At 31.8% G+C, this 22437-nt stretch overlaps 1 protein-coding gene across 1 annotated transcript in view; it reads right to left on the bottom strand.

The window, feature by feature from the left end:
* LOC134255268 (xanthine dehydrogenase/oxidase-like) overlaps window positions 1-20827 on the bottom strand; it is a 41756-nt gene extending 20929 nt beyond the window's left edge. Inside the window, exons 1-33 of the mRNA XM_062737782.1 lie at window positions 20727-20827; window positions 17538-17595; window positions 14272-14368; window positions 13928-14036; window positions 12829-12955; window positions 12337-12389; window positions 12113-12181; window positions 11748-11816; window positions 11345-11489; window positions 10740-10907; window positions 10391-10467; window positions 10035-10128; window positions 9754-9857; window positions 9423-9604; window positions 9062-9209; window positions 6862-7039; window positions 6331-6509; window positions 5926-6045; window positions 5594-5815; window positions 5411-5474; window positions 5106-5175; window positions 4700-4787; window positions 4482-4568; window positions 3670-3861; window positions 3345-3490; window positions 2694-2775; window positions 2361-2456; window positions 1411-1539; window positions 1126-1200; window positions 991-1043; window positions 708-825; window positions 377-463; window positions 80-253 (exon numbers count right to left, since the gene is read on the bottom strand). Coding sequence (XP_062593766.1) covers window positions 80-253; window positions 377-463; window positions 708-825; window positions 991-1043; window positions 1126-1200; window positions 1411-1539; window positions 2361-2456; window positions 2694-2775; window positions 3345-3490; window positions 3670-3861; window positions 4482-4568; window positions 4700-4787; window positions 5106-5175; window positions 5411-5474; window positions 5594-5815; window positions 5926-6045; window positions 6331-6509; window positions 6862-7039; window positions 9062-9209; window positions 9423-9604; window positions 9754-9857; window positions 10035-10128; window positions 10391-10467; window positions 10740-10907; window positions 11345-11489; window positions 11748-11816; window positions 12113-12181; window positions 12337-12389; window positions 12829-12955; window positions 13928-14036; window positions 14272-14368; window positions 17538-17595; window positions 20727-20798 — 3732 coding nt within the window. The 5' untranslated portion in view covers window positions 20799-20827. The remainder of the gene's footprint in view (window positions 1-79; window positions 254-376; window positions 464-707; window positions 826-990; window positions 1044-1125; window positions 1201-1410; window positions 1540-2360; window positions 2457-2693; window positions 2776-3344; window positions 3491-3669; window positions 3862-4481; window positions 4569-4699; window positions 4788-5105; window positions 5176-5410; window positions 5475-5593; window positions 5816-5925; window positions 6046-6330; window positions 6510-6861; window positions 7040-9061; window positions 9210-9422; window positions 9605-9753; window positions 9858-10034; window positions 10129-10390; window positions 10468-10739; window positions 10908-11344; window positions 11490-11747; window positions 11817-12112; window positions 12182-12336; window positions 12390-12828; window positions 12956-13927; window positions 14037-14271; window positions 14369-17537; window positions 17596-20726) is intronic.
* Window positions 20828-22437: the final 1610 nt, after the last annotated feature.

The raw sequence follows: 22437 nt of genomic DNA on the forward strand, positions 1-22437 counted from the left end.
TTTTTTTTTTTGGAGGGCTGGGTGTAATTTCCTTGATGATTTTTAAAACATTTCACATAGAAGTACAGATATTTATTACCTTTGATGAATACAGCGGTCTGTTTTCACCCTTGGCTTCTTTCAGGAGAGTAACATTGAACTCCTTTGGAATGTTTCTGATGCCTGGTACCTTGTAATTACCGGGACCATATGATGTCACTTCTCCAGAATCCTTATCAAACACTACTTTTTCCAATGTCATTAAACCAGTGCCCTGGTTTAGAAAAAATATTAAATTTCATACATATTCATATTTAAAAAAATCAAAGAAATAATCATTGAGGATCAGAAATCACATAATCAAATTACTGAAAGTAATTAAATAGAGGTTCATTACCTGTACATATCCCCCTTCGATTTGTCCGACGTCAATAGCGGGATTAAGACTCTTGCCAACATCAAATACAATGTCAGCACGTAGTATCTAGCAGTTGTAATAAACAGGATTACATGTAATTTTTGTCTTTAAATTCACCCAAAATATTTTTTTAGAATTTTAAAATAGAAATCGAGATAAATTTCATTAAGTATTGGTGCTTATGATAACATAACTTTATTAACATGATAAATATTCCTTGAGCCAAATTAAGTTTAAGACATTGTCGAAGGAACATTTAAAAATTGTTTATATTGATAGAATGAAAAAAAAATGAATAATTGGTATGGACCTGATGCTCCCCTGTTAAGCAGTCTATCTCCACCACGGTGCATGCAGCCCCATAGGAATTATAATTGCAGTATTCTCCTTCTCCTTGCTTTTTGAAGTCATATCCTTTCTCACGAGACCTGATATGAAAACAACTCACCATTTTAAGAGTGACTCAAGATTCTTAAATGCTGAGTCTGTGGCTTTCAAGGGATATAGATGAGATATATGTAAAGTGACCAGCATGTATAATTAAATCATTAATTAATATTATGAAGGTTCTAGTATTTTTTTGACCAACTCACTTGTAGAATCCAGTAGCAGACAGACTTATTCTGCTGAAATATGCAGCTTGTATCTGGAATAAAAATAAGATATACATATAAATATTGACTATCACAACCTGTTTCATTTGATGACGTGATCTACGTAAAACGTACCAGTTGTTCCCATGATGCTTCGGGCATGGCGTCTCTCAATGGCTGCAGTCTGTCCTTTAAGATCTGGCATGCATTCTTCATAAAAGATAAAAGAATTAGTCTTGCTATTATTACATAAGAAAAACCTTCATACATAGCTATTCCCAAAAAAACCGTTCTTGAACAATGAATGATTCACAGAAGGGAAAGAGAGACAATATAATAATCATATAATGAATTAACTTCTAAAAGTTAAGGGGATATTGTTCTGTTTATATAAGTTTAGAATATAGAACATGTGCTTGCCATTACAGCTCCCCCGTTGAGGTCAGTCACAAAGCTTCCTCCCGTCTCTGTAGTATTGGGGACAGTCACAGTGTTGGTCTCACTAATGTAAACCTTCTCTACCGGAATTTCTAGGACAGTTGCAGCCACCTTACGAAAATACATGTAATAATGCTTTAGAAATAACCCCCTAAATGTATTTGTGTTTTAAAGACATTTTGATTTTTTTTCTGAGCTACCTGAATCATCTTGGTCAGACCCTCATTTCTCAACGGATTTCGCTCAAATTTTTCCTCCATGTTATATAAACCAAAACAAAAAGCCACTTCCGGTTTGAGTGTATATATTAACTTTCGTTTCCAAAAAGCAGAGACGGCTGAAGCCTTTTACTTATTTTAGATACTAGTTAGAAGGAAATGTAAATAACATTTCTGTATTCAAAATGGCGCTAAAAAAATTAGAAAGCTTAAAAGACCAAAAATTACTCAATTTTTCTTTTTATCTACAAGTAAAAAATTTGTTAAAATATATACATAATTTATGCAGAATTAGAAGATCTTTCTGATATGTTGAACATGATAAATTAAGGAGAGGGGCCAAAAAATATCAAAAATTTGAATTTGTTATGCCAAAGAAGCACAGTTGTTCAAAATGTCAAGCTTTATAATGGGTCCAGCCAATCACTTCGGAAGTTTCAGAAAACATATTTTGCCGTTTTTGACAGGTTTTTGGGTAACATGTCTCACTAGAAGCTTAAATATTAAAGTCGTCGTCACTTTCAAATCCGGAAGTACAAAGAATGGCTTAATTTTTTTACTTAACAAAATATAATAACCCATTTTTGAACTTCAATATCTTTTTTTTTTTTTAATAAAAATTACTTCCGGTCAAACAGGACGGAAGACCTACTCGTTGCTTTGCAACGAGCTCGGCTCTAGTTTTAAATATATTTGAAACTTTTTCTGAGCTACCTGAATCATCTTGGTGAAGAGACCCTGTCCGAGTTCTATTCCTCCATGTGAAACCAAAACAGATCCGTCAGTGTAAATATTAACAAAAGCCCCAGCCTTTGAATTAAATTTTCAAAATTAATTACACTTTATATCACACAAACAATTCAATGAATACATGTTATTTTGATATGGCACCTGATCCCACCTCTAATGTTTCGGGGGTCCGTGTTCGCTCTGCTCTTATTTCGTATTGTTTTATGGAATTTGAGATTGAATACTGTTCGTTATCTCCATATCCTTCTACATTCTTATGTGAACTTATTTAAGGAAATAAAAATATAATTTGAATACCTGGCATATGAACAACATTGGGTAGCCAATGCTCATGACAGCGGAAGACATGGCAAGACCTCTTTTCCTGTACTGGTTTTTACTGAAAATATCATAAAGGTTAAATTATGAACAAAAGCACAATAATTATAAGATTCAGCAATTTTGATACATTGTAAAATTGAACAAGATTATTATGTTACCAGTCTTACAACACACGCGGTAGATTTTGATCCCCTTTTCTTCTTCTGTTTCTTTGTCATTTAATCATATCTGTACAACTTTGATTGTTTATGATGTGAGAATTTTACTTATGATCATGTGTATTATTTATTATTATTATTGTCATATATTTTTCTTTCCAAAATACTGTTGTCATTGTAATCATTTGCATGTAACATTATAGATTTACACATTGTAAGAACTCTGAATCCTTAGTAAGTATCTTAACTTGAAATATTTTCTATTTATCATGTATATGTATAATTTTACACCTTCAATTGTTATTTTGGCAATCATTAATTATAATTATTGTATATATTACAGGGAAAGGTTTTTTTAAGTTGCAAGAACTTGTAGCCAATCCCTTTGTATAAATTATACAATAAAACACATGTATGTTCAAAACAACACACGAGCTAAATAAACACTTAAGTAACTTAAAATAATGACCTATTGAATTCCTCAATTTCTTTTGAGACTTCTTCAAATTTTATCTGCTTTTTACACTCCTCCCAGCAAATGGGCAGATTGAAGTCTTTAAGAACCATTCCATGGATGTTCCTGTCTCCCTCTTTGTATATGTTCATTTCCCTTAGCTTGAAATTAAAGGAGCAGTAAATGAATAAAAATACACTACTAAACTGTAAAAAAAAAAAAAAAGCTTGTTAATTCACACGTGGAACAAAAAAATATCGATAGAAATTTCAATGAAAGTGATTCCTAGAATAAAAAAAGATGTCACCATATAAATCTTCTTTAAAGTCATTCATCTTACCTTGTCATTTGGCATTCCTATTTTTTTAGCGATGTCATACATAATGCTCTGTATGATAAAGGTTCCCTGAGGCGCCCCAAATCCCCTGAAGGCCCCGTTAGATGGTAAATTGGTCAAGCAAACTCTCCCAGTCCCCCTGTAGTTAGGAATGTCAAATGTAGACTCCATTGCTATCATGCCTAGTTCCATTACCTGAATGGTGAAATTATATGAATGCAAATGTTAAAATTCCCTTTCCCTACATAAAATTAAAACAATTTAACGATATTTTAGCTCAAAAATACAGGTTACAACAATTTAAAAATTATGCTCAACAAGAAAATCAAATCAAATGAAATCATTGAATATTTTTTTTACAATAAAATCTATATAATTAAAATTTGTAAAAATGAAGAAAATTGAATCAGTGGTTTCAGATATTTTGCGATTTAAAAAAAAATCAATAGCAAAAAAAACCCTGAAAGATTCAGATGATGACGTCACAATATTTGACCTCTGACTTCTTGGTATGACCCTGACCTTTATAGTACATAAAAAAGATATGTGTCCAAAAACCTATCCTTAAACAAAAGTTACACTGCAAGTTACATCTTTTTTTTGCATTTGAATCACATTTTAAAAAATATATGACCAATATAAAGGATTCTCTGATTTTTTTTTTTTTTTTTTACAAAATATGACGAAAACATGCCACAACTTATAATATTTCTTACATAGATCATTCATTGTTGTCAATATAGTAATATTATTCTTTTTCTCCACAACTTTTTAAGAATTGAGTTAAAATAGAATCCATGGGTGTTTTGTACTACCTTTACTGTAGTGCGACTGTTCCAACCTGCATTAATGAACATGTCAACAGAGAGAGCAGTCACTCTACCATCCTTACTAAAGCCAGCCTGAAAGGAAAGTAAGAAAAACATTAATGTACAAGTCAACAGAGAGAGGGAGAGAGAGAGCGGTCACTGTACCATCGTTACATGTATCATGAAAACATTGGTCTGATGTACATGGATAGAGTTTATATCACCTTGTAGAAGGTTTTGGTTGGATGCCTTTTACATGTAGTTTTGACGTCATGGGTCCGAGTGTAGATCAGACGAACTGGTCGATTCACTCTGTGTAAATTAAAAGTTGTATATCTTTTGTTGTTTTCTTACTCAATTCAGTTTTAAATGTACTTTTATATTTTGTTTAATATATAAAGTATTTTGTATTTTTTTTTTTTTTACAATACTAGTCGAACGACCTCATTATGATTAAAACAACATTAATTACTAAGCATTTAAAATTTTTTTTTCCAATAAAGCATGTTCTTATTCGTTGTTTGAATTATTCTCTCCCAGTCATTTATTATGTATTTACAGTATTTACTCGGTAATTTATACACACAAATCTAATTTCGGACATAAAACCACATGATAAAATGTACTCACTTCCATGCTGCCACAGCGGCCGTCCCGCTAGCAGTGATAGTATCCAATGCCTTGCCACCGAATGACCCTCCTGGAAAACATATATCTCTCTACCATTACCATCTCCATGTTATTATACATTGTGTTATATAGTATATACTGATATTGTTCCTCTGTTTTGACAAGTGTCGAGTTCTCAAAAAGCATGAAGAGGAAAATATATTTCCTTATAAAAATTCTGCTCAAACAATTTATATAAAAATAGAGAAAAAATATGACAAGGAAAACATAAATGTTCTTTAATTTGAATTTTAAATGTCGCCTACCAATTCTTTTCACTCGCACAGTTACTCTGTTGTACGGTATACCCAAAAACTGACCTACATCTGCCTGCAAAGTTCAAATACATGATACATAAAAACACTCGTAATATATTTTTTAAAAAAGATTACATTTTTGGTACATCATAGACTATCATAAATGTGGTGTATCTTTGTACACTATAGTACCTGAACTCCTTTGGCCTCCTGTGTGTTTATAAAAACCTCAATTTCTTTGTCTTCAATTTTTGGAACAACTAGTGCTGCAATAGGTTCCAAGTACATATGCTCTTGTGCCCCAGTTTCAATAACACCTTCTAAAGTCATTTCAGCTTCGTTCAAGCCTTTCTCCACATCACCATTCGTATGATTTGCCACATATTCAATCATGCTCTTTTTCTCAATGGCCTCCTACAATACAATGAATTATCCACTTTTCAAAATAAAAAAAAGTTATTCTGTTTTTATTATCTAATTTGTGTATTTATTTTTTTCAAATCCTATCAGCAAATGATCCTTACATCGATTGTAAATATAGTTGGTAAATCCTCATATTCCACTTTCACCAATTTTGCTGCTGCTCTGGCGATTTCTCTTGTTTCTGCTATTACACCACCTATAGGTTGTCCATGGTAAGAAACCTATCGAACAAAGAAAAAAGTCAATTAAGTTTCTCTGAATCATACTGTATATTGCTTTATTGTGGCGATCACAATTCCATAAAACGTTTTTGATATAAAAACAGTTATCAACTTTCTGATATCATCGATGTTTTCATTAAATATGCGGGCTGAGTATACATTTCTCATTTCATTGAAACTTTTTTAACATGTTAAAAAGAGATGTATTATTTGGGCAGATGTTGTTTTTAAATGTCCAACAGTGCTTTGTGAAGATAAAATGATTTCAATGTTGGACCTTTATACCTCTTTATTGGCAAATAAAGGAATATCGTGATATAAGGGTCCAAATAAGTTGCTTCCAGGAACATCTCTTCTGTCAACATAATCAACTACCCCAGGCACAGCTAAAGCTGCTGAGGTGTCAACGGAGACGATTTTAGCGTGGGCCTTGGCACTGGTTACAAACCACATAGATAGCTCGTCTAAAATATTCGGAAACCAAACTTACCCAAATCACATTTTGAAATGACTAAAGCTAAATGATATATCTTTGCTATTTATGAATAAAGAAAAGGTATTCTGAGTTAATCTCTTATTATTCTCGATAATTTTTCACTCATATGGATAAGGTGTTAAGAGAGATAAAGAATGTAACCTTCAAACAGAAATTACGTTGTGTAATAAGCTTAAGATACTTGTATTCAGTATTGAGTATTGTAATATGAAATTATTTAAGAAATTCCAAGTCTACTTGAAAAATTAATCTCATTCACTGTCCTCTCAACTATCATTATCTTTTCTTTAAAAGAAAGAGGGAGAATTGTCCAGGCTTACTTGTGTACTGCGGCATATCGTCAATGAAAATTGCTTCCCCAGATGCCAGACTTTTTCCAGCTGCATGAGGTATAGGCTTCCAGACAATCTCTTTTGCCTCTGGATTTGGTACATCATAGTATTGTGCTCCAGAGGAAAGGGATGGTGTCAGTCCAAAATTATTTTTTCCATTCTCTGGCTTTGAAGATAGATACAAATTAACTTCATAGTTCATGTTTTGAAAAATGTTATGTTTTATTATAATAAAGTTTGCATGAACTAAATCCTTGGGCATGTATTTTAATATCCTTTAAACCGAAATTCTTGATATCCTTATAAAAAGTTAGTAACATATAAAGAATGTGAGGAACTCAACAGAGTATCTGAAATAATTAATCTATTAAAAATTATGAAAACCCATGATTTCTATTTTCACAGAAATTCGTTATTAAATTATGCTTTTCATACGTGGATATATAAAATATATAATGTACACATTTCTGATGTATTCAATAAAAGGATTAAAGAGAGTTAGAATAGTAGATTGAAATTTGTGGGGACACCAAATTATCGATGCTGTGTGCCATGATATCTAAAATGTTAGATTTACACTGAAAGATAAAATGTTTTATCAAGACACCTGTCACGAAATACGTAAATATTTATTCTAATTTTTGCGCACTTTTAAATACAGCCGAAATTCAATGGTTTAGTCTTAAGAGTAATCAAATATTGTTGCAAAATTTTATCCAATTTCTGATTGTTTTAGAACTCATATTAAGAGCCATGACCCTGATATACTGGAATATGCCTCCCAAATACTTGTTTTATCTTTCTGAAATTTGTTTATATTGTCAAGCTTGAAAAAAAACAAAAAAAAGGGTGAAGAAAATGTTGCATACTTAATCCCCAAAAGACCTTTACTCTTCAGAAAGTGTGTGTTTGGACGCCGTGATGAAGAAATTTAATGTAGTGGATTCCTGATTCATGTTCCGTACTCTCTTAAATATTTCTTTTTTGCAAAAGGTTTGCTTTCTGTTGACTTTTTCCTCCCAAATAAAAGAATTTGAACAAGACTTAAGAAAATTTAAATATTGAAATACGTCTTTGTCCTCTGTTTTGCTGTCTTACATCTTATTGTAAAGAACAAGAGCCAAGAAGATTTAATGCAATGAATTTAAGTTTCAATATCTGTTTGAATTTCAGACAAACAAGGATAACTACAATTTCTGATTATTTTAAGGATTTTTTTTTTTTTGTGATATTTTTACATGCTTTTTTTCACCCATTTTTCAAAACATACGGTGACGATTGACAACTAAGTTTTTTATGTTAAATGTTTCTTAAAGTTTCCCCTAAATGATGCTTATCAAATTTGTTATGTGACTTAAAGTCAATCAAACATCATTAGTGATAATTTGTTGAATTTTGGCAAACAGAACATTGGTTGCTTTAAGTCCTTGTTGCCAAGGACGGTACCCATTTTTGATGTCCATTATATCATAATTATTCATTGAAATCCACTTGCTCATGTGTCTATAAAACAGACTTTGGATTCAGTGAATATTTCTTTGGAAATCTTAGCAAGTTTTACGGCAAACTTTAATGAAGTGTTCATTTCACTCTATTTTCTGATTCTTCACTGCTCATTTTAATGTCTCGAATAGCCCTTGTTTTTCAGCTTCTCACAATGATGAAAAGTGATCACATACACTGATTTCAATTCATTAAAGAATCAATCTTCAGAGAAAGTCATGCTTAATGCCATAAAAATTATTATATCTGTGTTACATGTCATAGAGTTCAGGACATTATTTATTGAACAGCCCTCATACATATAATATTTCCATCAGAAATTAAAGGTGTCCTGCTTTTTTACGATTCCCTCAGAAAAAGCACGCATTAATTATGCCAACAGTCTATTAAAACAAAAGATTTAACAAATTAACAACTAGATTTGATAAACTTGCTTGATGGATACTGAAACAAAGGTGCACCTTTTACAACCGAAAATGCTGTAAAAGCAATAATAAAAACGAGGATCAAAGTAGCCTAATCGATTATTAAATGTTGATCGATTTGACATCCCTGTGATAAAAAATTCTAATAAATCTGTATTAACGAATTCATTTTACTGCAGTTTTACCATATACTTAGTATATTGTCACAAAATAAATTTAATACTGTAAATAAACATTCTTTTGTATCTACTTTACAATACCTTTATTGTTTCCAAAATTTGTTTATATAGTTTGTAGAAAAAACCACACGCCAAAGAAATTTTGTATTGCAAGGCATCTGTTTTACATCCTTTCAGTTGGTCAATGATGGCATCACTTGCATCTGGTATCCACGTCTCATCCAAAGATCTGGAATAATTATTGTTAAATGCCTAAACATATGATTAAAAAATATTATGTTCCTTTTTAAAATTTATTATTTCATCGATAAATCTAATTTTTCTTCAATGGAATTTGTATAAAATCATATTTAACGCCATCCTACACGTAATTCGTTTTCAAGAAAAACAACTGTCAAATCGATTGTAACTGCTTGAGTGCAATTTAAGAACTATATATTACCTCCCTTTTGCAGTGGTGGATACTTTTTCTATAATACACGGTTTGTTCTCCATGTTTCCCACACAGAATCTTAGGGCTTCAATGTGTTTCTTGTCGTTCACCTTCACATACAATCCAGAATTAACTACAGCCCAGTCCATTCCTCGGCGAGATGGTTGTTTGGTGAACATCATGTACTCGTTCTTCAATAAGATTGGGAAGTATTTTGTTAAACTTTGTCCTTTTATTTTAAGTTTTACATGTACCATTGCTTTGTATTTTTGCTTTAGTGCTTCCTCGTTGATCTGTTTGATTTCTTTTGTATATATGAAATGTATAGTAAGCTTCTTACTTGTTTGTTCAATGGAATGTAAACAGAGACTAGAATATCACTTGGATCAGGTGCATGGACTCCATTTGTCATGAACTTCTCGTATGCAACTCTCTTTGATTTGGCTAATTGATTAAATAAACGACTTTTTATCTTATTAATTTATATATTGAATATGTTTCAATGTTAACAATTTATTCAGAAATCATTTGATAAAAATTCTCAGACTGAGTGTGGTAATCAAATTTTACAAAACGATACAAAACATCCCCAATCTGATATATAATAATAAGATTCCGTACTTTTGGGAGAAATGAAGTTAAGTTCTGCGCCCACAGTCAGCATGAAGGTTTGTAAATCGTGTTGTCCTACACTCATCAAGTGGCCTCCAAGTGTCTACAATAAATATTGAAATAATTTAACTATAATGTCGCCGCATATAACACCCGTAAATATGTTAAACTATCTTCTGTACTTTGCCTTTATGTTGCGTTTCTTCACATTTTACTTCCAAATGAAGCATATGACATTTATTTTCTTGAGTTGTTACGGTGAGAACTTTTTTTCTTCTAATGCATTTTTTGAACAACAGTAGGGCATATAGTTTATTTGCCTTTTAGTATCAAAAATATGAATAATGAATTATATTAAAGTTTACCGCCACATTTCTCTGCTGATCCGCTCCTATCCACCGCAGTCCCTCTAACAATGCTGAGGCAACGTTACAATCTCTGCCTAAATGAGGTTAAAAATAGTTTATTGATATATATCGGTTCATGGTATTTGGTCACACCAAAATTATATTTTTAAAACATCCCTTTTAAAGTACTTAGCTCTCAATTAAACCTTCTTTTTAAAATTGTCTACATTACATTGAAAAACGGATTTATTATTAATATAAAATATATACAAGTAATTCTTTTGTTTTTGATGGATTATATCTGATTCATATTTTTAAGCATAAATATATATTGCCATAAATTTTTATTTTCAAAATATTTTGATACCTTTCGTTTCCTTAAGATTCCCTCTTAGATATTCCTCCAGTTGTGCAAATGTAACGGCGGATCCCACAGTTATACCATTCTTTTCCTCCACAATTCTCCTCAGCTCCAAGACCTGGGTACAGCAGATAATTTCCGGTGATGGTAAAGTATTATTTCGAATTTTCGACCCTTAAAGGAAAAGACAAATTACTCAACAAAGAAATTGATGGCATAATTTTGCAGGATATATTCAAAAGATCTGTCGACTTTTTATCGCTAGTAGCTTACAACAAAATAACTAACTTAGAGTAACACAAAATAATTTCTCTCAAATTATATGTTTTAGAGTTGCAAAAATCTTCATTTTTTTATGAAAAAAATTTCAGAGTTGACGTATTTTGATTTAATTTTATTTCTGGAAATAGAAAAGTGCTGCATAATTGAAATTAAGATAACAATATGTTCTATAAAGGGAAGTATGAATGTGTGAGAGAATGCGAGTAAAATTTTATTGTTTTACTTAAAATGTCTCTTTTTGTTAAAAAAAAGAGCAGACGCTCTGAACACTGCGACATTACGAAAAAGAAAAGGACTGCTTAAGAGAATTAAAAAACTGGATAACCAACCTACTGATGTCTGTGATCCCATGATAATTGTTGAGTTCGGAAATTTGGCCCTCAGCTCCAACAGTTTAATTAATGATACAGGTCTTAGCCATTTGTAACCACCGCCGACAAACATAACGTCCCTTTGACTGTATTCTAAAGATTTCTGAACAAGACAGTAAAATAAGTGGATTTTCATATAATAACCTTACGACTTGGGAAAGGCTTCTTTTTTTTTTATAATTGTTCACTTTCATCAAAAGCGTGTGATTTTGCAAACACAAGGTTTATGCTATACATTATTACTCCGGGATTCAGTTTGTGTAAAGATTTTTATGTTCATATTAAAGTGAACTTTTTAAAAGTAAATGAATTTAAATTACAAATACATACATGTATTGCCTGATATAAAACAGATACGTACTTGTAACTCGCTTGGAAAGATAACGTCTTGTGTCTTGTCATACTTGTCAGGGGAGGGTTTTTCACCTGCCTTGAAATATAAATAAGAGAAATTTCATGTATCATTTAAGGAAAAAAACAAGGTTACATAATAAATGTACATTTTTCATAACAACGATTGAATATCGTACATATAATTTCATTTTCAAAGAAGGAAAAACATTGGTTTCATCAGTAGTTTTTAGAATTTTGAACTGCAGAAAAATAAGATAAATTGCAACCAACGAACAAACAAACCCTTCACAAACAAACAAACGCAAAAAGAATCCTTACAGACAATGAAAGCAGTTGAAGCTAAGATTCTTTTTTTGTTTTTATTTGAAATACCTTTTTATCTGCAATTTCTTTCTTTTCCTCTGCACTTTGCTGGCAAAGACCAAGTCCACAAGGACAACTCTGGAATGTTAAGCCCCGGATATTAAAAACTTAATGTATTTATATTTAAAAAAACATATACTGAGTGCATTGTATGTGAAAATGTTTGAAGACAAGAATTATTGCATTACATTGTATTTGCAAAATTATTTTATAGTATCTTTATTTAATGTCACCTTTTTGAACGCCTCCAAAATTGGGCGATATCCAGTGCAGCGACAGAGATTGCCTAGATAAACACAAAATACAGCAATATAAGCTGCATTTTTGAAAACATTTTTTTTATTTTTTGTTGTTGAAATGTACATGTGTTATTATGATAAATTTGTTTTTAACTTAACAATAAAATAAATCATAAAATTGTTTCAGGAGAAAGACTTCTATACAATCGAATATACAGTATTGTATGAGAAATTATTATTGTACAGGACGACAATGATGTAATTTTGATTTAATCAAAGCTTATAAATAGTTCTTATGTCGCAAATTTGAACAAAAAAAGTTTATATACATTCTTTTTTCTGTCATTGAAATAGTTATTTACAATTTTGCATCAAAGTTGCAGCTCATATTGCTTTGAAAGGTATTTGTGAATGCACCACACATTTAGAAATTAAGGCAAAGAGATGAGAGTAATTCCAGTTTATGTTACTGTAATGGGACAGTACCCTCTAGGGCTCTTTCCATGTCCTCTTGACTTGGCTCGGGGTTGTTCCTGAACAAGGTATACATAGTCATCACCATGCCGGGGGTACAAAAACCACACTGTATTCCATGGTTCTCCATCATATTTCTCTAAAAGAAAATTTTGAAACCCCTTGATGAAATGGTAAAACGATAGGAAAATGTGATTGCAAAAAAAAAGAAAAAGAAAAAGAAAAAAAAAGAATAATGCTGCAAAAGAATTGAATTTGGAGAGAAGTAATAAGTAACATCTCTTTCTCAGGTATAGTAGTGCACAACGTTTGGACAGTGATTCCGTTCCATTTTAAATATTATTGTACAATGATATGTACATAATGTGTCTTTATTACGCGTTAATTCTAAAACTTCTTTGTTACTATGACAAATTGACAGTCATAAGGTTTGGCAACGTGTTACAGATAGTGTAAGCTGTACAGTTGTATGTAGATCAAGTTTGATCCAGACTTTTAGATATTTATAATGAAATATAATGAAAATGAATATATACATGATATAATGCATTCAATCTCAAAAGCAAACTGATTAAACAATGTAAATCAGGAACAGAAGGGACACCTTTAAAACATGAGATATACTAGTAAGTATATGATTCAATTAATTATGAAAGCTATTACAGTAGTATGTGGATAATGTTTACATACTAGTATAATGTTGAAGGTGATAAAATGATATAGAATATTGCAATAATTGAAGATTGTAATAATTGTATTTGAATATTAATTGTCACAATTTATACTCTAAATCACTTTTTATTTGGGAGAACTTTTATATTTGCTTAATAACGCGAAATAGTCTGTATAACAGAGTCTGTTCGCGAAAATTTTAGTCTCGTGTATTGGTAAGAATAAGATACAATAATCACAACAGCTTGCAAAAAAAAAATGTCTCTCTCATTTATGAGATAGCTGTCTCGCGAAAATAAGGGTTTCGCGAATATATGGTGATCTACAGCATAAGAAGTGTAATGAAATATGTGGAGAAAACAAAGAGTATTTAAGCTCAAAAGTACTTGAAGATGTAGAAAGGTCAGTCTGTTAAATAAAATGTTTGCTTCCAGCATACCTGGATCGGATGAAGACCATTCCTAGTGCTGCCGACTCCCTCCACTGTAGTCACAGACATCCCGTGTAGGGAGCAAATCAAGGTCAAACAGGCGTTCCCAGAGTAATGGCTTTATTGTAATTAAGGTAGGTATACAAAAAAGCAAGTCATCAGACATAAGCATTTTAATGTTTTCCCATTCATGTCACATGTAATCACATATAGTACATGTAATTGTATTGTGAAAAATAAAAGGTAACGTTAAAATAAACTCCGTTTTCCGGAGTAGTGAATAATTATACACGACATATGCTAGATTGCTCCATTATCTGTTAAAACAATTATTTATTCTATACAAAGGATACATAATTTTCTTCTGGTGGTGGTTGTAATAAGATAACATGACTGTACACGCCCCACATGCTCCCTGACTGCACGCCTCCTTTGTTCCGGTCAAATATACTAGGTCAAAGGTCAAGGGCACATTTTTTTGTGTGTGCATTAATGTTTTTAGCTTGCTTTCTGCTCTTAAATGTATATATACATGTACATAGATATCATATCAATCTGAAATCCTTTTCTTTCTTTTTTTTTTTTTACATTTTCAACAACTTTATGAGACCAGAAGAAATAAAAGACTTTAAAAACGAAATTAAGAAAAATGCCTATCTGAAGTCGTATCCCTCCATTACCCGATTAATTCTGGCTCATTTATGAAGGTCCTTAGCAAAAGGAGTAAACCCTGCGAAGTACAGCTCAACGCACTTTCTAAGGTCACATTTTTTTTGCACAAAGGGTGACGCATACACAAACCATAGGGTTTTTTTTTTTTGTTTATCGAAGAATTTCTGGTTTGGTATTTTTGATTGGGATGGACCCCGATTCCCTTTGGAAAAAATTCTGAGATCCGCGCCTGTCCTCTGTATATACAAAGAACGAAGTTTTGTGTTTTTAGATCCAGGAATCTGTTCTTTTTCTGTATTAAACTATTTTATTTGTAAACAGCTTAAGAGACCGTTTGCAGGCATCATATGCATGCATATTACAAAACTGGACATCCTTGGCTTAACCTATCTAACATTTACGATATTTTACTGAGCGGACAAAAATAAAACGATGTTTGCCTGCAGAGTGAGATGTAGGACCTGTCGATCAGATATTGAACCATTTACCTCACAGAGTGGGTGGAGTCAACTATATCTTACTGGAGTTCAACAGAAATTATAGTGCAGATGAACAAAATTTAAATTAAGATTTGTCAAAATAAAATGTAAAAAGGTATAACAAAACATTTATTGGCTGTGTTTTCGAGAAAATGTGTTTTGTATACCGTCAAACCAAACGTTTTTAATACAGTTTGGATATTGGGTCAGACAAAACATATGTTGCCCTCGAACACAGTCAATAGATGTGTAATGCTTTTGATGAAATATACAAGTATATGGAGGTAACGAACATTATTCAAGCTCTAAAGTTAATAAAACAGATTTAAAAAAGGAGCAGGGCAAACACGGACCTCCAAAACATCAGGGATGGGATCAGGTGCCATTGAGGATTGAACATCCCTCGTGAAAACATAATTAACATTTCACATTTATCGGTTACACCTGCTGTGTGCTCCTTATCATAATCAAGAAAATAACGGAAAAATCCGTTGACAATTCAGTATGTAAATAATAGACTAACAATAAGTATGAAAAACGTAAGTCAGCATTTGACTCCATGATAAATTGTATTGGCCGACAAGGTCATTGTATCGACCATAGAACTTACAAAAATGATGACTCTAAACAATACAGTTGATATTCTTGTTTTATCAACTTGTTTGTCAGTAATTTACCTCATTTTAGAAAGTGTTCATACGTAAAACATGCTCTTGCGTATCGATTCAACTGAGAGATATAAACCCCGTATGCAGGTGATGAATGTATATTGCTGCATAAGAAAGGGAAGTTGACGATTGAAAATTTAAAGTCATCACGTTTATCATAGAGCTTGGGTGTTAGATTACCATTAACTTTTTTCAAGTAAAATATTTAGATATGAAATAAATGTTTCGGACTTTGGGGTATCTTTTACGTCAAGCCCACCGGCACATATCGCATCGACATAAAATGTAAATAACCATTGACAGTGCGTCGTCGATATATCTAAATGTCGAGTTGAAGGCCACAGCAAGTGTTTTCTTCTTTTCATGTACAAGGTTTTGGACAAATGAATATGAATACAAAAGAGGTCTGCTAACATAAACAATGGGGCATAATTGGTACCCATTGGGATTCCAATACATTGTTGGAAGATCTGGTCTCCAAATACACCATAGATATTTTCAATCAGAAACTCAAGCATTTTTATGTCCACTTCAGAGTACTTGTGTGTATAATCAGAATTTTTTTAGGTAAAACAAATTATCAGGTCAAGTAGAAAATTAGACGAAAATAGTTCCATCCACATAATCTGTGGTAAATCGGTTTTGTTAATTTAATATTTTTGAAAGATAATAAATAATCATATGATTATATCAATTGTATTCTAACATAAATATATGTACAAAACAATAAATGCTAATTACTTTTTAATGAAGATTCACAAACATTTTGATTAAATATTTTAGTATTATTACACTAAATTAATATTAATAAATAATAATAATGATTGTTTTTATATAGCGCCTTTCTAGCATAAATGCTACTCAAAGCGCTTAACAATACATTGTACATTATTACCCCAGCAGACCATAACAATCTAGAATCTTTCTCAGTGCAAGCTACCGTTAAGACGCTAGAACACTAACATTCTGACAATATCGTTCACTGTCTATAGCCAGGTACCCCTTTTACACTTGGGTGGAGTGAGGAAATTCGTGTAAAGTGAACTCACAACCCTTCGGTTTGGAGTCCGGCACCTTAACCACTAGACTAGCGACGCCACAAATCCCATGAAGACATGTAAAATAACAACACAGACTTTTTTTTAGCTAGAAAGTTCGACAAGTTGACAATTAAACAGGTCGACAGGTAGACAGACCTGTCAACCATACATTGTAGCTGCTTTTGAACAAATGTTCTTTTATGACTTCGGAATACAAATGTTTATTAACAAATACCGGTATATTTTTATGACTTCACACTCCATATTGATAATGATGTCAACCCGTCGACCAGATATAAAAGCACGTTTATGAACAAATGTACTTTAATGACTTCGAACTTCACAGTAATAGTGATGTTAACCTGTTAACCTGTCGACCTGACATAGTAGCATGTTTATCAACAATGATGTCAACCTGTCGACCTGTGAACATGTCGACCTGTCAAACTGACATATTACCATGTTTATGAACAAATGTTCAATGACCTGTCAGGTTTGTACGATTCAAATGATTCAAATACGGTAGTATGAAAAGTAATGTAGACAATAACTAATGTACAAATATTCCTTAATGTTTAAATTCAATTCATATGCAAAATAGATATCTTGTTTTGTACATTTATGATTCATTTCTCATACATACTGTTTAGATTCAATGATTTTGCAAAACATACTATTAAATATTCTTACGAGAAAAAAGGGAACTATTTTCGTCTTATGCTGTACATGTGAATTTCAATGTTTTTACTTCCATGGATACAGTTTCGTCTAAGATATTGTATCAGCGTCACTTTGGGATCCGGATTTTCAATTGAAACCTGCAACATGTACAACAATTTGCAAATATTTTCATTGAAGATGATTTTTTAGTGTTTGCTTTATGTTGGCTTTTATTTTTTAAAGCATGTATGAATGGAAAAATAAAGAGAAAGGATAATTTTTTAATCCAAAAATATAACAATTTTTTGTGAAAATTAGGCACAAGTTTAGATTTAAGATAAACATTCGTTTTTACCCTTAGATATTTCATACTAAAGGGTAGAAAAAGGGTTTTTGTCATTTTATGGTAACTTGTACCTATCTATGAAATATGTTTTAACCAAGATGACTCTGTAGTGCTTGCTGTTTGTTCACGTCAAAAAATTGATTTCTTAAATAAAATTATCATTGTAACATGTCAGTATCATCCATATTTTTTAAAAGAGATATTCAATAGCAAGGCCCATATTTTTCTAAGATAACCAAAGAACAACACCCTGTTTAATGTGCTACCCCATGATATTAACCCTGTTAAGTGCAATAAAATTCGAGTGATGTGACATGGTCACCTGTGGTCGGTACATTTCTGTCAATTCAAGGGCACTCTATCCTGTTGACAATGTGAGACCCTGACTTAATTTCCAATGGTCAACACTCTCACGCTATAATGGAATGACAAGACCGTCTAAAGATTTCATCCTAGCTCTCAAACTGGATTTCGGTATTCCGGTTTCATCCAAAGGACAGACAACAGAATATTTAAAGTCTAAATAGTTTTTCATTTCTTTGTAGTAATCGGCCAATTTTTTTTTATCATTGTCTATGATTTTTGAAAAAAATTACAAATAATCTGATGAACTATCAAATAAGGGCTTACTCATAAATTCTGCGGGTTTCTTTGTAAGGATTTCTTTTCATTGGATAACATGTATGTATTTGTTCTTAACTTTTGAAGGATATGTTTCATTTGAAAACTATACGGTAGAAACATTGATAGCCGATCCTTTAAAAAGCTACTTTTAGGTGGGTAGATAATAGTTAGAACAGTGCAAAATGTTTATCACGTCGCAATATCCACATTAAATGCAAGTCATGCATTACTTTTTTCATCTGCTATCTTTGAATTAAAAAAAAAAAGCTTAAATAGTCTTTGTCATTTAACAGAAGCCCTGAAAAGAATGTAGGAAAACACTTGGTGTCCCTGTGGTTGATAAAAGATAGTATATATAAAAATTATTTCTTTTGTCTCTGTTGCAATTTGTAAAATTAATATTTTACAAAAAATTCTTTTGGCAAAACTGATAATTCTTTCTCAAAAAGGAAAAACGTGGAAAAAGCTTTCTAACGACAGAACAAACTAGTAGTGTCTTCCACAGTGCAATCTTGGGTGGATTGCGTAAATTTACGGTTCTGTTCGATTCATATCTTCCTTTGGGGCACGTATTTTCAAATGCAAACTTTCAGTACTAAGCACTGAGCTGACACATTATGATACCCCTGCTCATAAGGAATATAATAGCCGAGTTCAATTTTTGCATTACGTAAATGGGAAACGCGTAAACAAAACGGGCATCCCTAAGTTTGAATAATGGCAAAGTCCATGTGTTTGCTATGTATATGGAAAACACTAAATATTTTTTCCGAAGGAAACATGAAATAGTTTCTGTAAAGTGAAATAAAGTCCTTCAGATGAAATACTTAAATCGTTCCTCTATTTCTGTTTCATACAGATTAGTTTTGCGTTAATTTGTATTGCTTATGATGCAGAAAGGCAATATGTAATCATACAAGATATCTTATTCAAACAGGAATGTAAGGGAAAAGTGAAATGCTTGTCCTTTATGTATTTTTTTAATAAAAAAAAACAATTTTTAAATACTCAATAATTTAAAATGAATATTAGCCTAATCTTATTAAAAGTATAAGCTAATTCAATATACTTTACAATATTTTGATCGATAGGGCCACTATCACAGGCATGATGGGATACGGTGGTACTATCTATCCGTTTCCGTTACACAAAACATTTTAGATCAAGAATATAAGACTTAGATTGAATATATCCTTAAAAACGCGCGGTTTATTTGATCACAAATCATTGTCTCATAAATATTTTTCTAGATAACACTTAAGAAAATATTCGTTATTTATCGCATGAAATAATTGTGATGAGTATAAATTGTTGAAAGTAAAACGGTTTCTATAATAAAACATAGGATTATAAAAAGGGGGAAAGGACAAATCATGTTACAGATTAATTTTGCATTGTAAATTTAGATACTTGAAGCTATCCTATTACACACAAAGTAGTATTTTTTATTCAATGATTTATCTTTGAAAAAGAGTAAAATCAGCAAGTAAAATAAAGACTTGAGGACAAACGAGGCGTTCCTCAATAAAATATTATTTTTCCTAGACTTTGTCATTGAACAAATACTACTTTAATATGTTTACTCACAAAAAATTGAGGTACCTTAGCAAGTACTTGTGCGAGATACCAGATGATGGCATTTCTTATATAATCCTTCAGGGGGAAAATTAGTTTGCCAAAATCACATTTTTTGAGTTTTAAATTTTTAAAAACATTTAGAAACAGGTTCAGAAATCAGAAAGTGATTACAATTTGGCATATTTTTCATACATTATGAAGATATACACAATAGAAATTTGGGAAATGTATCGTCTGACCTTAAATACCCCTCCCCTTTAACTTTCACCGCAAGTTAAAGAAAATTGAATTAATAAAAGTCTACGACCGCGCGAAAATGTTTAAGGAGGGGTATCTCTCTCTCTTTTTTATTCTTCTCATTCCTTTTTCTTTCTTTCTCGGTTTCGAATTAAACTAAAAGTGCAATAATTTAAGCATAATAATAAAAAACTTTGAAGAGGAGACATATCAACCAAGAGGTTAAAGAGCGATTTTGAAATATTGAAAAAGCATTGAATCTGCACAAAATTTGTGAAAATTGTTCTGAAAAAAATGACCACATTCAAAAAAAAAAATATTTTATGTTAGGAAGAAATGATATCTATATTTGGTTTACCCAAAAGCGTAAAAAATCGATAGCAAGCAATTTTTTATTTATTTTTTTTTTTACAGAAATTGCCTTGATTTATATGATGTATTTTGAAGAATTGATCCTTTCTATGGACCTTACTAGTATTTTTAAGTCAGAAAAAATGAACTAACCTTTTTTCCGTTGACGAAAAAAACTAAAGCTGTTGGTTCATCATTCAGATTGCTTGTACATGTTAAATGCATCTTGTTCAGGTTTCAAAATTTCTGAAAATCGCTGTAACTTTGTTCTTAACTCCCATTCGATGCAGTGCCAGACTGTTACGTATTCTGTCACAACACACGTTCTGCTGGTCTGAGTGACCTGGCCCTCAACCTTTCGCCAGCCTTGGATTATGTTTGATCGTAGTAGTTCAACAGGTATTTTAAGTTGCCTTTTAAGACCGATGTATCACAACAATTCTCATGGAATCAATATTAAGCCTCATTTTTTTTTTATAGTTATGTATATATACACATAGATCAACCAAACTGAGAATAAATGTTTATAGGTTATCCATTCACTTTTTGCAAAGAATTAAGATTACTCACCTAGTGTATTTACTAAACGACAACAAAACGACACATTTTATGACATCCTCAATTTATAATTTCAACACTATGTAGGCAGTGCCCTTTCACAAATACCTGTCAATATACCACGTATAACCCCCGCTTGAAAAGTTGGAGGTATTGAAAGGTACTCTTCCGAATCTCCTCCCTCTATAACTGAAAAACATTTAATTATGCTTTCATAGATTTTTTGTCACATAACGCCATTCCTATTTTACTTTTGGTCAGACCCTTATTTCGGGTCTCCCAGAGCAAAACATAGATTTAATTAACCATGATTTAAATCACTTTGGCCATATTCCATGTAAGCTTCATTAAATAGGACAAACTCTATGCATTTGAGACTTTAACAACGTTAAACCAGAAGTATACCAAGTTCATTCAAATTTAATCATTGCAAGCGTGCCATGTGAATGCATGAGCGTAATGACCAAATCATCTTGTCTACACAATGTATATATATTGTGTATTTTTTATTTTATTTTCACGTGCACACACGTGCATACATGAGAAAAGTTATATTTTGTTGAAGTCCATTACATCTAGATGTTCCAAATCCCATCCTGTTTGGTTAGTTATACAATTTCAGCCAATCAGATTGCAGCGCACGTGCATGCACTTGTTTTAATGATAATTGCTATATATTTTTTTAATGCATGGCTATGTTCAAAATTTCAAAGGATTTCGTTAAAAAACAAGAAAGATATAGAGATTTTATATTCAGCCAATCAGAGCGAAGCGCACAAATGTTATATGCTTTTTGGATCATGTCATCTTGTTTACGCTATGAATATATCCTTACATTATAAATTTCAAAAGATTTCATCAAAAAATAGAAAAGTTACGGCTATATCCATTATATTGGTCATTTCACGTGTTGCACGTGCGCGCTCGCAAGCACATGCGCGCAAAATGGCATGTTGACAATGTCGTCTTATCTACATTTTTTTTATATATTCTAAATATCAAAGCATTTCATCAAAAAATGTAAAAGTTAGGCAATTTTAACTAGTATATTGGTCATTTCACGTATATGCATAGTGCGCGCTACAGTGCAAGCACGTGCGCGCAAAATGACCTTCGTTCCGCAAATCTACATAACATGCCTACTTACCCTAAAAAGGTTTCCCCTTAATCGGATGTGTACTTTACAAGATCATTCAAAATCTTTACCTCAATTGCAAAAATAATAATAATAATAAGAAACAGAAAAATTCCTCTCTCCTTATCAAGTTCTCTCCATGATTTTAATCACTTTGGAGGCGGGGTTATC

The sequence above is a fragment of the Saccostrea cucullata genome, unplaced genomic scaffold, assembly GCF_032062105.1.
Source record: "Saccostrea cucullata isolate Sc308-1 unplaced genomic scaffold, CSIRO_AGI_Scuc_v1 ctg127, whole genome shotgun sequence".
Taxonomy (NCBI): domain Eukaryota; kingdom Metazoa; phylum Mollusca; class Bivalvia; order Ostreida; family Ostreidae; genus Saccostrea; species Saccostrea cuccullata.